General features: G+C 45.3%; 1 protein-coding gene across 3 annotated transcripts; it reads left to right on the top strand.

Annotated features, from left to right (window-relative positions):
* Nucleotides 1-1892: 1892 nt before the first annotated feature.
* On the top strand, nt 1893-9907 carry LOC124414013 (potassium voltage-gated channel protein Shaw). Of its 3 annotated transcripts, none has more exons than XM_046894887.1 (5): nt 1893-2209; nt 3162-3520; nt 5398-5592; nt 6699-7683; nt 9157-9907. In XM_046894887.1, the coding sequence occupies exons 2-5, from the start codon at nt 3194-3196 to the stop codon at nt 9219-9221; spliced, it is 1572 nt and encodes a 523-aa protein (XP_046750843.1). In that variant the 5' UTR covers nt 1893-2209; nt 3162-3193; the 3' UTR covers nt 9222-9907. The 3 variants fall into 3 exon arrangements, with proteins under 3 accessions (XP_046750843.1, XP_046750825.1, XP_046750834.1); XM_046894869.1 differs by having other exon boundaries at nt 6684-7683; XM_046894878.1 differs by lacking the exon at nt 1893-2209 and adding an exon at nt 3000-3082 and having other exon boundaries at nt 6684-7683.
* Nucleotides 9908-13193: the final 3286 nt, after the last annotated feature.

The following is a 13193-nucleotide window of genomic DNA, read 5'->3' as shown; positions in this document are numbered from 1 at the left end:
GGCGCTTCTAGCGCGGCCATGTCACCCGGCAAAGCGGTAATTACACCCACCACGTTTAAGGAAGCCAATAACATTGTCGGAAAATCGATAATAATTTCACTCAGCGTACATCCGGTACATAAGTACTGGAATAACGTAACAATAATTGTTAATAAAATAAAGCTTTCCGCAGTGGAAAGCTCGAGGAACGAACTTGACGTTCTGGATTAGTAATACAATCGAGCTTGTATTACATTTTGGTTCGGCAATAATCTACAATGCGGTGCTCCGCGCCCACTCACAGGAGGGATCTCCACCTATACCGACACTTTTGTGTTGCAGCAGCTAGTCGTATACGGTTATAGGTATAGACGGTTAAAAGCTGTGGCACATAGGCAGAGTTTCTCGCGTGCGGAGGGCGCAAGCGTCCTATCGACCGGCGGAACATTTGCTCGAGGCAACTGTCCCCACCAGGATACCCCGAGCCACCTCAGCCTCGCGTATTTTCTTTGAAATTTACCTGACGTCACCGGGGCGCGTGGCGACTTCGTATCTGGCTTCGCATCGGACAAAGGGAAATCCTGAGAGGAAGGCGACGCAGAGAGTCGGGGAATCGCGTCGGGATGCGAGTTCCCTGCGTCCCGACGCACGACGCCGCGTGCCGACACATCGCCAGGTTGATCATGTATATTCATCGACTTCACTCGGCACTCAGACTCCTGCTGCCTGCTTCATTTCTGCCTGTTTTCTTTCTTCCAGCGTAACGGAGGATGTAATTTTCACCCTAGGGCAACGGTATTGTGCATGCAGAAATTCATAAAACGCCGCAGCTATAAGCAGCGAGCTCCACATATTCATATTTTATTATCCAGTGAACGAAATCAGGTGCCGTTGTAATATTTAGCGAGGACACTCGGCAGTCGATATACCACTGCAGCCGCACATGTAAGAGTCACTTATATTTATCGAGGGTAAAACCATCTATACGGAAAGCTGTGAGGAGTCTTGTTTCGTGCCGAAACCCGTAAGGTTAGAAAATTGCACATCGAAAGGGTTGTAAGAGGTCGGGTAAAACGGGTCGAACGTTCATCCCCTACGACCGTACGGAAAATCGGTCAGAGGGTGAACGGTGAAGACAGCAAGCGAAGAGCGAGTGGCGAAGAACGAATCGAAGGAAGTAGAAAGCGACCTCTGATCTTATAATTTACTCAACTTTCTCAACCATGGACGTATGGACTCGTAAAGCGCATCGTTATCTCGGCCGTTTGCCTCCCCCTTACAGTTACGAGCCATTTATCTTCGCGTTGAAAGCCTGCCCACTTGATGCGTATCGGGTAGGTAGGCTATCGAGGTATTTCTGATCGTATGCATCGTGCCGGTTGATTGATTACATCGAGTCTAGGGCGCGGGTGACACGAGGCACCTTGTACTCGAAATGAAAATCTCACTCAGCGAATTTTAACGTATTCCGCACCCCCGCCAACTGCTTGCGGCCAGCTCACTCACATTTATACATATTATAATTGTGTGCGCCATGTTAAAGAAGAGCACACTCGGGCCGGCTGGCTTTGGTTACAGATATTGCTGTTTTCATAGCGTGCGGGGGTAGCGTAGGCACGACTCATACAGGGTACGCCATTTATGGCAGGCACACAGCCCCGCATGTACATACAACGCGACGGGGTGCAGGGTGTGTAACACCGCGGGGCAGAAGAGTGCAGGGAATTCGAGGGGGCAGTGGGTCAGCGATGCGGTCGTCGACGGAAGTGAGGGTGAAGTGAGCGGCAACGGCGACGGCGACGTCGGACCGCGACGTCGACGTCGAGTTTGCGCGTCGAGACGCCCTCCTTCATCCCCCGGGACCCCGCGGCGCCGTCGCTCACCGTCGGGGTCAGTTTAGTCTGCGCTCGACCGGAGGCCGTTTGGGGCTAGACCGACTATGAACCGCGCGTCGTTGTCGTTGCTGAGGCACCAGCGGTGAGCCGCGGAGTTGAAATTTCGGCACGCGACGAGAGGGTGAAGAGCGCAAGACTTTGGGAATTGCGTCCAGTCAGTGGAGTGAATCGCGGAATAGATTCGCCGACGGAATCCCTACGTTGGGGAGAAACGAGGCTCTAGCTGCCGTGCCGGTGCCGCACCGGTGCCGTGCCGGCGCCAGGTGCTTGTCATGAGAAGAGGACGGAGCCGCTGAGATGTCGCGGAGGATATGCTGGTCATGAAAGAGCTAAGGGTGCGTAAAGATAGGTGCTGAGGCGAGTCGCTCCGGCAACCTTCCGAATTTCGCCGAGCCCTTTTCCGCCTTCCACCCGGTATATTTACCCGCCATTTCGTCCCTCCGTAGATTATAGAACTCGAATTCCTCCTTCACCCGGTAGGACCGAGCCGTGCGCTACGTGCAGGGTGATTAGGGTGACCAAGGCAGATTAGGGTTATCGGTTGGCTCGCGTGCGTGCACGCACGATATCGATTCCGCGCGCGCTGCCTCTGCATGGCGAGAGTGTGACGTCACGGGTGAAGGAGGAGGTTTCGATCGCTCGCTGTCAGGCGCGCTCGCCCTGAAACGGGGGTCACCCCGCGCACCGCGGAAACGTGGTGAGCCTTCCACGAGAATTTACCGTCCGTTCAGTCGTCGGGCCTGAAGACGCGGATACGAAGGCCGTGGAATCTCTCCCATCCAGCTTCTCTCCCAAATTCTCTGCAGGGCCGTTTTTCTCTGAGATGACACGCGTACGCAACCTTAATTATGATTTCAGGTTTACCCGTTAGCGTAAAATCGTTCAGTAATAATCTGCTGCAGGCTGTAGAAATAGAATCGGGAAAAGCGATCGAAGGACGCGACAAAAAGAGGAGGAGCGTGACATCGCGGACCGAGTTTTATAATCCTTTTATCCATATTAAGTTTGACTGACGAGTCAAACCCGCCTCGCCGCATCCCTCGATCTCAATCAGATTTCAATTCCAATCAACGGGCGACGCGGACTTCTCTCGGCATGAAAATTATTCAACGGGCATTTCCGCGCGAACTGTTGGAAGAAAAACCCCAGCCACGGTATAGGGAACAATTTATAGACAAAGGGCGGCTAGACTCGTGTGTTATAATTAGGTATGCATGTTATACGCTTGTCAGTGTGTAACGTGGCTGATGAAATACGTGAGTATTGAGTCCGGATTGGTTGTTGCAGGTGGGATCGGCGCTACCAGAGCCGTGATCAGTATGAACCTGATCAACATGGACGCGGAGAACCGCGTGGTTCTCAATGTGGGGGGTATCCGCCACGAGACGTACAAGGCGACCCTTAAGAAGATCCCAGCAACCCGACTGTCCCGGTTGACCGAGGCGCTGGCTAACTACGACCCCATCCTGAACGAGTACTTCTTCGATCGACATCCCGGTGTCTTCGCCCAGGTCCTCAACTATTACCGGACCGGGAAGTTGCACTATCCGACCGACGTGTGCGGGCCCCTCTTCGAGGAGGAACTCGAGTTCTGGGGCCTTGACTCGAACCAGGTTGAGCCCTGCTGTTGGATGACGTACACGCAGGTATAATCTACGCGGGCCTCTTTCGGAGAACTGGCTTCCTCCTCGTCATCCCTCGTCGCAATTCCATATCAAGAGGCATTTGCATGGCTCGATTTGACTCCGTTGTGCAAATGAACGTCAAAAGATTGGCCGCCAATTTCAAAAGCGATGAATTTTTCATTATCTCTTTGAGGAGACCGAGAGAAAGATAAAACAATGTATGAAATTCCGCACGACGGAGCTTTTGGAAATCGGCCGGCCCGTTATTTCGGTGTTCACTTGTTTGCTTAGGGTAGATAGGTTTGATTTTCGCACTCGCCGGCTCAATCGTTACACTTCGAGTCGGCACTCCCTGAAACCCTAAACCCACGAACCCGTAAAGACAATTAAATGTTCCTTCTGTGATTCCGTGACCGTCTGAAACCCGCACCACTTTATTCTGGGCAGCGTCCTTCTCAAACTTGTCCCTTGCCGTTCTTATACGCCAGATAACTCCCACGCAACTTTAAACACCTTTATCATTACTGCAAGTGATAGTTTTAAAGAGAAGTTTTCAAACGCTTTTTACGACCCTTCAGCGTTTTCAATGCAAATTTCATTGTTCGATCATTATTGAACCGCGTCTACTATTGTCTACGAAAGTTTACTCATAAATTGACTTTATTATTTTTTCAACCGAGTAAGACGGTATTCGGATTAACTCGTAGATTGAAGCCGTGTTTCAAATATGCTAATGTAGTTGGGAATTCTATACAGACGTCGATTAAGAGAGTCGAGTAGGAGGAGAGTAAAGAGATAAAATCTTATGTCTAAGAATCGAAACTTCATTTCTACAGTGTCTACTGCTAGCGGCATAAATACTTTCAATTACAGTCGGCGTTCTGCTAGTTTACGTTATAATATAGACTTAAGTATGCTCGATTATCCTGCTATTAGTTTCGGAATTTTTCCTGGAACTTCGATCTTACAGCAGCTCACGTAGCGAACCAAAAAATCAGTCAATTCAAATTTTGTGAATTTTTTATCTTGCCTAGAGAACGTGTAGATCGTCTATATTTTCGCATAGCACATACTTGAGCGAGACCCGCAAATTCCGCAATTATGGTCTTGTCGCGTCTCACGGCAGTATTTAACCGTTACACAGCTACTCTCTGGCGTATTTAACGGTTTTCCTTAAACCGAGTTTGATCTAACTCTCGGCTAACGTGCAAAGGTGATGTACATACGTACACCTGTAGTATATTTCAACGCCAGCGGCGCACTCCGCGACGTTCTACCGTCCCAGGTATCGATTGACCGCTCTAGAAAGAAAATAGATCAGGGACCAGAAAGTTATTCTGTACTGCACGCGAAGCGGTTCTTATTGTTAAAATCATGTTGGCCGCATGAGACGATCTATTTACAACCCATCCGACTCAGTATAACACTTTTTTTCTCTCGAGACAAGAGATACAGGGATACGATACGGTGCATAACCATCCCATAAATCAGAACGAATAGTAGATCTGGACTATCTTTAAGGACCGTATTCGCAAGAAGGGAATTGCCGCCTTACTGGGCCAGAAGCATAAAGGAAGCAGCGACTGCGTTGTTCGAGAAATTTGCAAAAACGTGAACGCAGATATGCTCCAAGTACTTTTCTCGATAATGCTCTGATTCATGATCTTCGGTTTACTGGTAACGTCAGCTCAAATGGGGCAAAAGAAACTGCTTTCACGCTTAGCGTGGCCGATGGTGTACGTATAATAAAGTTTACTTTGTAGGTGTAAGAAAGCCCGCGAAAACTCAATCTGCATTGTATAACAGGTATAAAAGTGGCAAAGGAAACTTATTTGCATCTTTTGCCACCCCCTTGAGATTGTTTAATGGCTTTTTTGAACAGCTCTTTCCGATTTTAGCATCGGGATACTCAGGAGACACTCGCCGTCCTGGACAGATTGGACCTTGACACAGATAAACCGAGCGACGAAGAACTCGCGAGGAAGTTTGGTTTCGAGGAAGACTATTACGAGGGAACACTTTCATGGTGGCAGAGGCTCAAACCGAAGATGTGGTCCCTCTTTGACGAGCCCTACTCCTCAAACGCTGCGAAGGTAGGTAGGTTGGGCTGAGTTGTATTGATGCGAAGATGCCGGTCTCGCTAAACGGAACTTTATCAATATACTCTGAAAGCTCTTGAAATTAACATAGTTTGCCCCTCCAATTACACATAATGTCCCGATATTAGCTGTCGTCAACCCAGTAATTACATACAATACGTAATTATGCATTTCCCAAAGTAACCCTTTGTAGCAGCTCCTTGACGGTGAAAATTTTCGTTCGCTATTTTTTCTTCCGTTAAAATTACCTATCCATAGAATCGATCGCTTTAGATCTCTTGAACTTTAGACTGCATTAGATCGTCGTCTGGTTTTTGAGTAAAGGGTAAAAATATAGTAATTTTTTTGCAAATTGATGAATAGACGTGAGTGAGGTTGTGTGAAAAAAGGCAAAGCGAAGAAGGATCACAAAATTAGAAGCATCAGGTGAATTACAATCTTACTTCTTAGAACTGACGTTCAGGGCAACGAGACGTATTAATAAAAACGTGAAACCGATGTTAGGAACTCAGTCCTCGGTTACAATATTTGTCTAACCTACCATAAAATCACAGTTTCGAAGGTGAATGAACAAGGCTCTTTCTTTTCGCTTCAGACTCGTCTAACGTTTCTCTCTGTGTGATGTAACGAGGTTTTATTGTGCATTTCTTGCAATAAATTTTTCAATAAGCCGAAGCAGCATATTGTCAAATGAATACATTGTTTGTAAATTAAGGAATGAAGCATATTCGAGTCCCGGTTTGGTGAAACTCGAGCTCTGTTCCATAAGCCGCCCATTTCCATGATATTCTCGCGTGATTTGAATAACAACCCTCCGCAAATAGGTATGCATTTGTCGTCTTTGAGTTGGCGGCATCTCACGGCTCACCGCCCTTGAAGGGTCGTTCATTGCGAATCAAATAACCTTGTCTCCCTAGAGAATCTAACTGGCGACAGGCGCGCACTCTCAGATGTTCAGCTTCGGCTTGGTGTCTGCAATTCTGCCCGATCCACTTGAGGACAATAGCCAATGATGTTAAAAGTTTTCACCCCATCGAGCAGAGTAGGCACTCAACTTTGAAGATACATGAGGAAATACAATTTAGTCTCCCGTGTTGCAGATCATCGGTGTGATTTCCGTATTCTTCATTTGCGTCTCGATACTGTCGTTCTGCCTGAAAACGCACCCGGACATGCGGGTGCCAGTGATAGTAAACAATACGGTGTACTTCAAGAATGAGTCGGCCTGGGCGCTGGAAAAGACACAAACGAACGCCCACGACGCATTTTTCTACATCGAGTGCGTATGCAACGCGTGGTTCACCCTGGAGTTCGTGATACGCATTGTGGCGAGCCCCAACAGATGCGAGTTCATAAAAAGTTCGGTCAATCTAATCGACATGATAGCAACTCTGAGCTTCTACATAGACCTCGCCCTCCAGAAGTTCGCCGCGCATCTGGAGAACGCGGACATCCTCGAGTTTTTCAGTATTATCAGAATCATGAGACTGTTCAAATTGACGAGGCACTCCTCGGGACTCAAGATCCTGATCCAAACCTTCCGGGCGTCCGCGAAGGAGCTGACCCTCCTGGTCTTCTTCCTCGTTCTCGGCATCGTTATATTCGCAAGCCTCGTCTACTACGCTGAGAGGATTCAGTACAACCCGAAGAACGACTTCAAGAGCATACCGCTCGGATTGTGGTGGGCTCTGGTCACCATGACCACCGTCGGCTACGGAGACATGGTGCCGAAAACGTACGTCGGGATGTTTGTTGGCGCCCTCTGCGCCCTCGCCGGTGTGCTAACGATCGCCCTCCCGGTCCCCGTCATCGTCAGCAACTTCGCAATGTACTACAGCCACACGCAAGCCCGTGCGAAGCTACCGAAAAAGAGACGCCGTGTGCTTCCCGTCGAGCAGCCACGGGTCAGAGCACCCGGCGCTCCGCCGACCGGAGGTCCAGGAGGAGGTGTTCCTGGATGTGGTCAACAGGCTGCTCTGCTTCCTCCGGGGGGCTGTGGGGGCGGGGGCGCACCCGGGGTGCAAAACAGACGGATGAACGCTATCAAGACGAATCATCCGAAGGACCCGTTCGCCACTAAAGCAGGTAAGAGCATGCTGGAGGAGTGAGTGCTCCGTTCGAATTCGCGTCACCTTCTATCGAACCTTGCGCGAGCCAAAATTCACCTTGTGTTCTACCGGCCACGAAACTGCAGCTTCTATGTAATAGTTACACTGCGCAAATGAAAGTTATTGCACGATTCCGTGGCGTTTAGTCAATTTCAATAGAGCTTGTAACCCTAGAAACTGAACTAGTTAGACTTTTCGTTAGTAAAAACTGCTATAATTACAATTAATGTTAAATATAAAGAGAGGGAATCACAACTGGCGTGATCACATGTGTAACATTTGTGTTTTATAGATAATTATCTTACTGATTGAAGTCGATTTTTTACACGTACGTTGTACACTCCGGTGCTTTATTTACTTGTATACTTTTCCGCGAACTTTATTACCTGACGGAAACGAGGAATAGGAAATTACTGTCAAGTAGACTTCATCACCAAATCGTTGGCCTATATACGTGAATTCATCAGCTGAATTACAGATATGAAGCTCAAGTCTAAAATCACTTTAATGATATGCAAATTTCGCATCCACCTCAATCAGTTTTTGGGTTTTGTACGCTACGGCAGATAGACATAAGTAAGTATAATTCACCGAATGATTGAATAAACTTAATACCTCAATTAGCTCATACTCGTATACTAACACTCATATACTACACATGAATGCTTCCGTGTGTGCGGCCTGTTCGAGAATTATTATAAAATAAATATCGTCAATAGTGATGCATACAGCAAAGATCTTTGCGAACGGTACGAGATATCGTGCATTTTGAAAAAACTCAATTCCCACATTTACTGAAAGTCCGTGGAGTATGGAAAATTCCAAACCCTTCAACCAATTATCGCACTGCTAAGGAGCTCGCGTTAACAGTATCATCTTCGAAAGATGGCATTTTGTTAATTGGTTTTGACGCGCTTCGTCTGCAAGTTTGCACTCAATTTACACAAAGTGATCTATGACGTTAGCCCTGTGTTCAGGTTTCCTTTAAATATTCATAATCGAAGGTCAAGCAGATAATCGGAGCCACTGCAGGGTAACCGCGTTACTTATTGACATCCCCCGGGACTGACTAATTAATATCGTACTAATAGAGTAATCCCCAGGTCGCACACTACAGTAGGCAAATAGGTGTGTCTAAGTAGCGCGTGGAATGATGGTATGTTTGATACTCTATTCCCATGCGGCGACCGTCAAGGTACCCATGATGTATGTCTATACACAGTTACACATGCCGAACCAATGTCAATAGAATCTCAAGATTCCTGGAGCGTTTGAACGTAAACGTCTGACGCAATATGCGGGTGCAAATTTCAACTATACATATATGTATACGTATAATAAAAGGGTAAACTTGGGTGTTGACGAGGGTGTTTCAAGGGCGCAAGGTGAGCGGGGAAGGTTAAAGGGCTGCTGTAGATTGTTTTCTTTTCTTTTTTCTCGTGGGTTCTAGACGAAGGCCGAAGGAACTCGAATCTGCGAACCAACGGGACCAAGACATCCGGAGATTTGGGTTAACGTTGACGAGAAGTCGAGTATCTGCTGCTGAGACCTCGAACGCGAGTCCTCTTCTTGTAGAGCTGGGGGCTGGACAGGGTGCTGAATTTGGTATAACAGGGAAGGAAAGAGAGATTCGGAGAGAGTGTGTGTGTTTCCGTGTGGGTGAGTGTGCGTCTGCGAAGGTGAAAGAAGGACTGAGTGATGAAGATGGCCTGTATTACTTGTATGCCTCTGTGCTGAGAATCGCTAGAATACGAGGGACAGGGTAAGGACGAAATTCCTTCGTCCCCATCAGCCACGACGTGTTTAAAAATATTTACAATTGTGTATAACGAAAGATTCGATCGGTCAATTCAGAATCTATATCAATCGCCGATCGACCAGTCAATCAATCACGACCACGTAGCGTGTAGCACCCTCTGCCCCTCACCTGCCCCCGCCCCACCACCTTGACCTCGACCACTCTTCGCCCACGCAATCGACCCTTTTTAACGCCTTTCCCGCGGCTGCGTCCAAAAACTCATCGGAGCGCTGTTTTCAAAACCTTTTGCCCGAAGGTAAATACCGAAGGGGTGAAAAGAATGAGAAGAAGTTCGAAAAAAAAATATATGCAACGATCTTTGCAACGCAGCCGCGGTTATATCACTTTGCGCACCCTGATGCCGCCGGGACCAATCAAATGCCCCCCCCCCCTCCGTCGCTCCCTCGCCCGCTCCTTATATTCACCCCTCTCCTGCCTGCAATTAACATTTTTCATTAACATTTGACACAATCCTTATAACCTGCAACCTGCACCATGGAAGAACGGGAATTCCGTTGATCGTTTTGAGTCCAGTTATGACCGGAAGAGATATAGGCCGTTGCTGTACATAAACACACATATTATATTGCTCTTTGCGACAATTAAGTCGTGCACGTAAAGATAAAGAGAGAAAGAGAAAGAGAGAGAAAGAGAGAGAGAGAGAGAGAGAGAGAGAGAGAAACAGAGAGAGAGAGATGGTACTTAGAAGAATACGAAGAAAGAGGTACCTATCGTGAAATTGTTATAAGACGAACAGTCCGATGTTTTTTTATATTTGTATTTATACTGATTAAATGTTAAATTATACATACATAATATTACTGCTTGGCGAGTGCATTTTAAGTAAAGGGAACAATGAACAAAGGGAACAATGGAATATTCGGGTAAGAAATATAATACAGAAAAAACGTTGAAAAAAATGACAAAAAATTAAAAGATATCAAAAAAAATAAAAATAAAAAAAAAACACGAAGTAAAAAGAAAAATACAAAATGTAAAACAAAACGAGAAAATGCACCGATTGGATTTTATTCAAGTATATATAACGTTGAATCTATTCTAAGGTATATATACTAATATGTATATACTTTCAGTTTTTATCAAATTTTATCGAAATTATACCGAACCGTATTATAGAATCCGGGTTCGATTTGAAACAACCATCGTACCTTACACGTGTATACACATGTGTATACATTGACATATACGTACATATTATACATTTGACAAAATATCCTCGGAAATTGTCGATCGTCCCGCGATCATCGACGTCGTTAAATCATATAACAACCATCGTCCGACGTCACCGTCTACTCGGTCAGATAATCTAACGTGTGTAACATATGTTTGAAACGCGTGGCTCACGCGCAACCTAATGATATAAATACATGTAATGCGTAACGCGGTATAATAATACATACAATATAGCACCCGATAAAATCGGCGTATGTTAAATTTGTTCATTAAAACTTGTGATGCTGCCGCCCAACTCAACATATCCTCCCCCGTTTGCTCGTTTATACATATACCTACCTATTATATACATATACACATTATATACATAAATCAACACGTGTAAACATGAAGATACACAGAAATCCCGGACACAGAGCCACAGATATCTAGATATTCTAGTTTATAAAATATACATATAATTAAACATTCTGTATGGCACGTACGCTATAACGTAATATCATAGGTACTCGTATACCAAAAATTATACATTGCGCACACACACACCTACGTTTCTATAGGTTATACTACTATCACACTCACGTTGTATCATAGGTATACGCGTATGTATAAATAATGTCATATATACGTATATTTATAAATCGCATTAGGCGCGACAAATCAACCGTTCCACGGTTCCCACCTCCTACATACTCACTCACTCACTCACTCACCCCCTTCGCGCCCTCCTCGAAGGGAACAATCGGTGCCAGGACCCCGTTCTTCCATAGGATTTCCTCCCCCTCCCCCACGCCCCGCATCGTTCGCGAGTCACGTACGTCTTGTCGACTTCATTTAGGTACGCGGATTCATATATCGCTCCCTCACACCCCGAAAGCTCACCGCCGTCACGTTGCATATAACCACATTATACGCATATACAATGTACATACATTGTACTTACATAAATATGTATATTAACCGCACAGTTCGCAATCTCTACGAACATACCGACACATATACACTACGCACAAATTACGAGACCCATTTGCCATCAGCGGCGAGTTAAAGCACGCGCGCACCAACGACCACTACTTTGCATCCCTCTGCGATCAGGTTAAAAACACTGCAGGAATGGAGTGTTGGGGGAAGAAAGTTCTGTACTCACTATTCACGGGGTTTCTACCGTCTAATCATGTCAGTGCCGGAGGTGAATTCAACGCCGAGTATCAACAACTTTTTTCAGTCAATTCAATATGATAGTTGATTTCCAATTTAATCGATATTGAATACGGATTTCCAAATATCTATTCGGTCACAGTCTTGGCTGGAACGTTGTACTAGTTGTATAAAACTCTGATTGAAACTTGTTTACCGAGTGTAGTCTTTCCCTTAACGCTACAGTGCTGCAGATTCTTCATGCGCGGGTAGGCAAGTCATCAATACCTATTGCGTGAGCACATACGATAAAATGAGATTCAATACATAAGACACTCTCAGAAATTCACGCAACTCTTTCAATTCTGACTTCGAAGCTATAGATTACTTTCTTACAATGACGTCGTTCAGTGATTCTATTATAGCATCATATTGTTATTACTGTTATTATGATTATTATAATTATTAGTGTCGGTCAATAGACCAGAGATGCGATTATTTTTTATTATACTACTGTTGTTGTTATTATTTATTTACTTAATATTATGATGATGAGTATGATGATTATTATTATGATTATCACTATTGCCAATTTTCGAAAATAAGAGTTGAAAATAAAGAATTATTATTAATAATTACTATGCGTAATAATGAATGATATAAAATATATATTGTACGACAGCACCGTGCTGCGTTTACTGACAACCAGCTGGTTTGTAAATAAATAGTTTGACTCTTTGAATTCCTAGTGGTAATTACAACAAGCCTTGCAATCAATTTTCCTCAAGGTACGAAATGAAGCAATCATGGGCTCAACCGTTTCGGAAATAATCGCAGGTGAGTAATTAACTCTTAGTCATTCATGTGAGGCAGTGAATCAGAAGAGCTTGGTGCAGATCGAATTGTTAATTTGAAAATTGAATCATGGAATCAATGATCCCGGACACCGAGTTACTAACAACAGCGAGTAGACGTCCTTCCGATCCAAGTCTACATGATCAATGTTCTATTGATCTTTATCTGAAATTCTATGTTCATAACAACCGCGTGCAGTAGCATCAGTATGCAAAAAGTTGTACTGGTATGTTTTGAAAGCGTGCAAAAATGAGGGCTTGTTACCATTCCGATTTTTGCGATTGTGAAACTAGATAGTTTTAGCCTTGAAATTGAATCAGACGACCCTTTCTGGACTTGTTGGACTCTACGGAAGCTGGAAAATGCATTCAAGAATCTCGTAAGAATAATGGTTGAAAAACTACGGAGTAAATTTCTCGTTTTTGTGCTGCAAATTTTGACCAGTTCGCAGCAAGTTCAAACTGCGCAATCAATTCCTTTTCCGAGATCACGGCGATATGACA

The sequence above is a fragment of the Diprion similis genome, chromosome 2 (assembly GCF_021155765.1).
Source record: "Diprion similis isolate iyDipSimi1 chromosome 2, iyDipSimi1.1, whole genome shotgun sequence".
Classification (NCBI taxonomy): Eukaryota; Metazoa; Arthropoda; class Insecta; order Hymenoptera; family Diprionidae; genus Diprion; species Diprion similis.
Note: the sequence above shows the minus strand (reverse complement) of the source record. Positions and strands in the feature narration are given on the sequence as shown.

What these genes read in the sequence shown, in the direction of transcription:
- LOC124414013 (XM_046894869.1), top strand. Translation starts at nt 3,194, where the DNA reads ATGAACCTGATCAACATGGACGCGGAGAACCGCGTGGTTCTCAATGTG. An exon ending in GTTGGATGACGTACACGCAG is followed by an intron (nt 3,521 to 5,397) that starts GTATAATCTACG and finishes TTCCGATTTTAG; the next exon opens with CATCGGGATACTCAGGAGAC. An exon ending in CCCGTTCGCCACTAAAGCAG is followed by an intron (nt 7,684 to 9,156) that starts GTAAGAGCATGC and finishes CGTGGGTTCTAG; the next exon opens with ACGAAGGCCGAAGGAACTCG.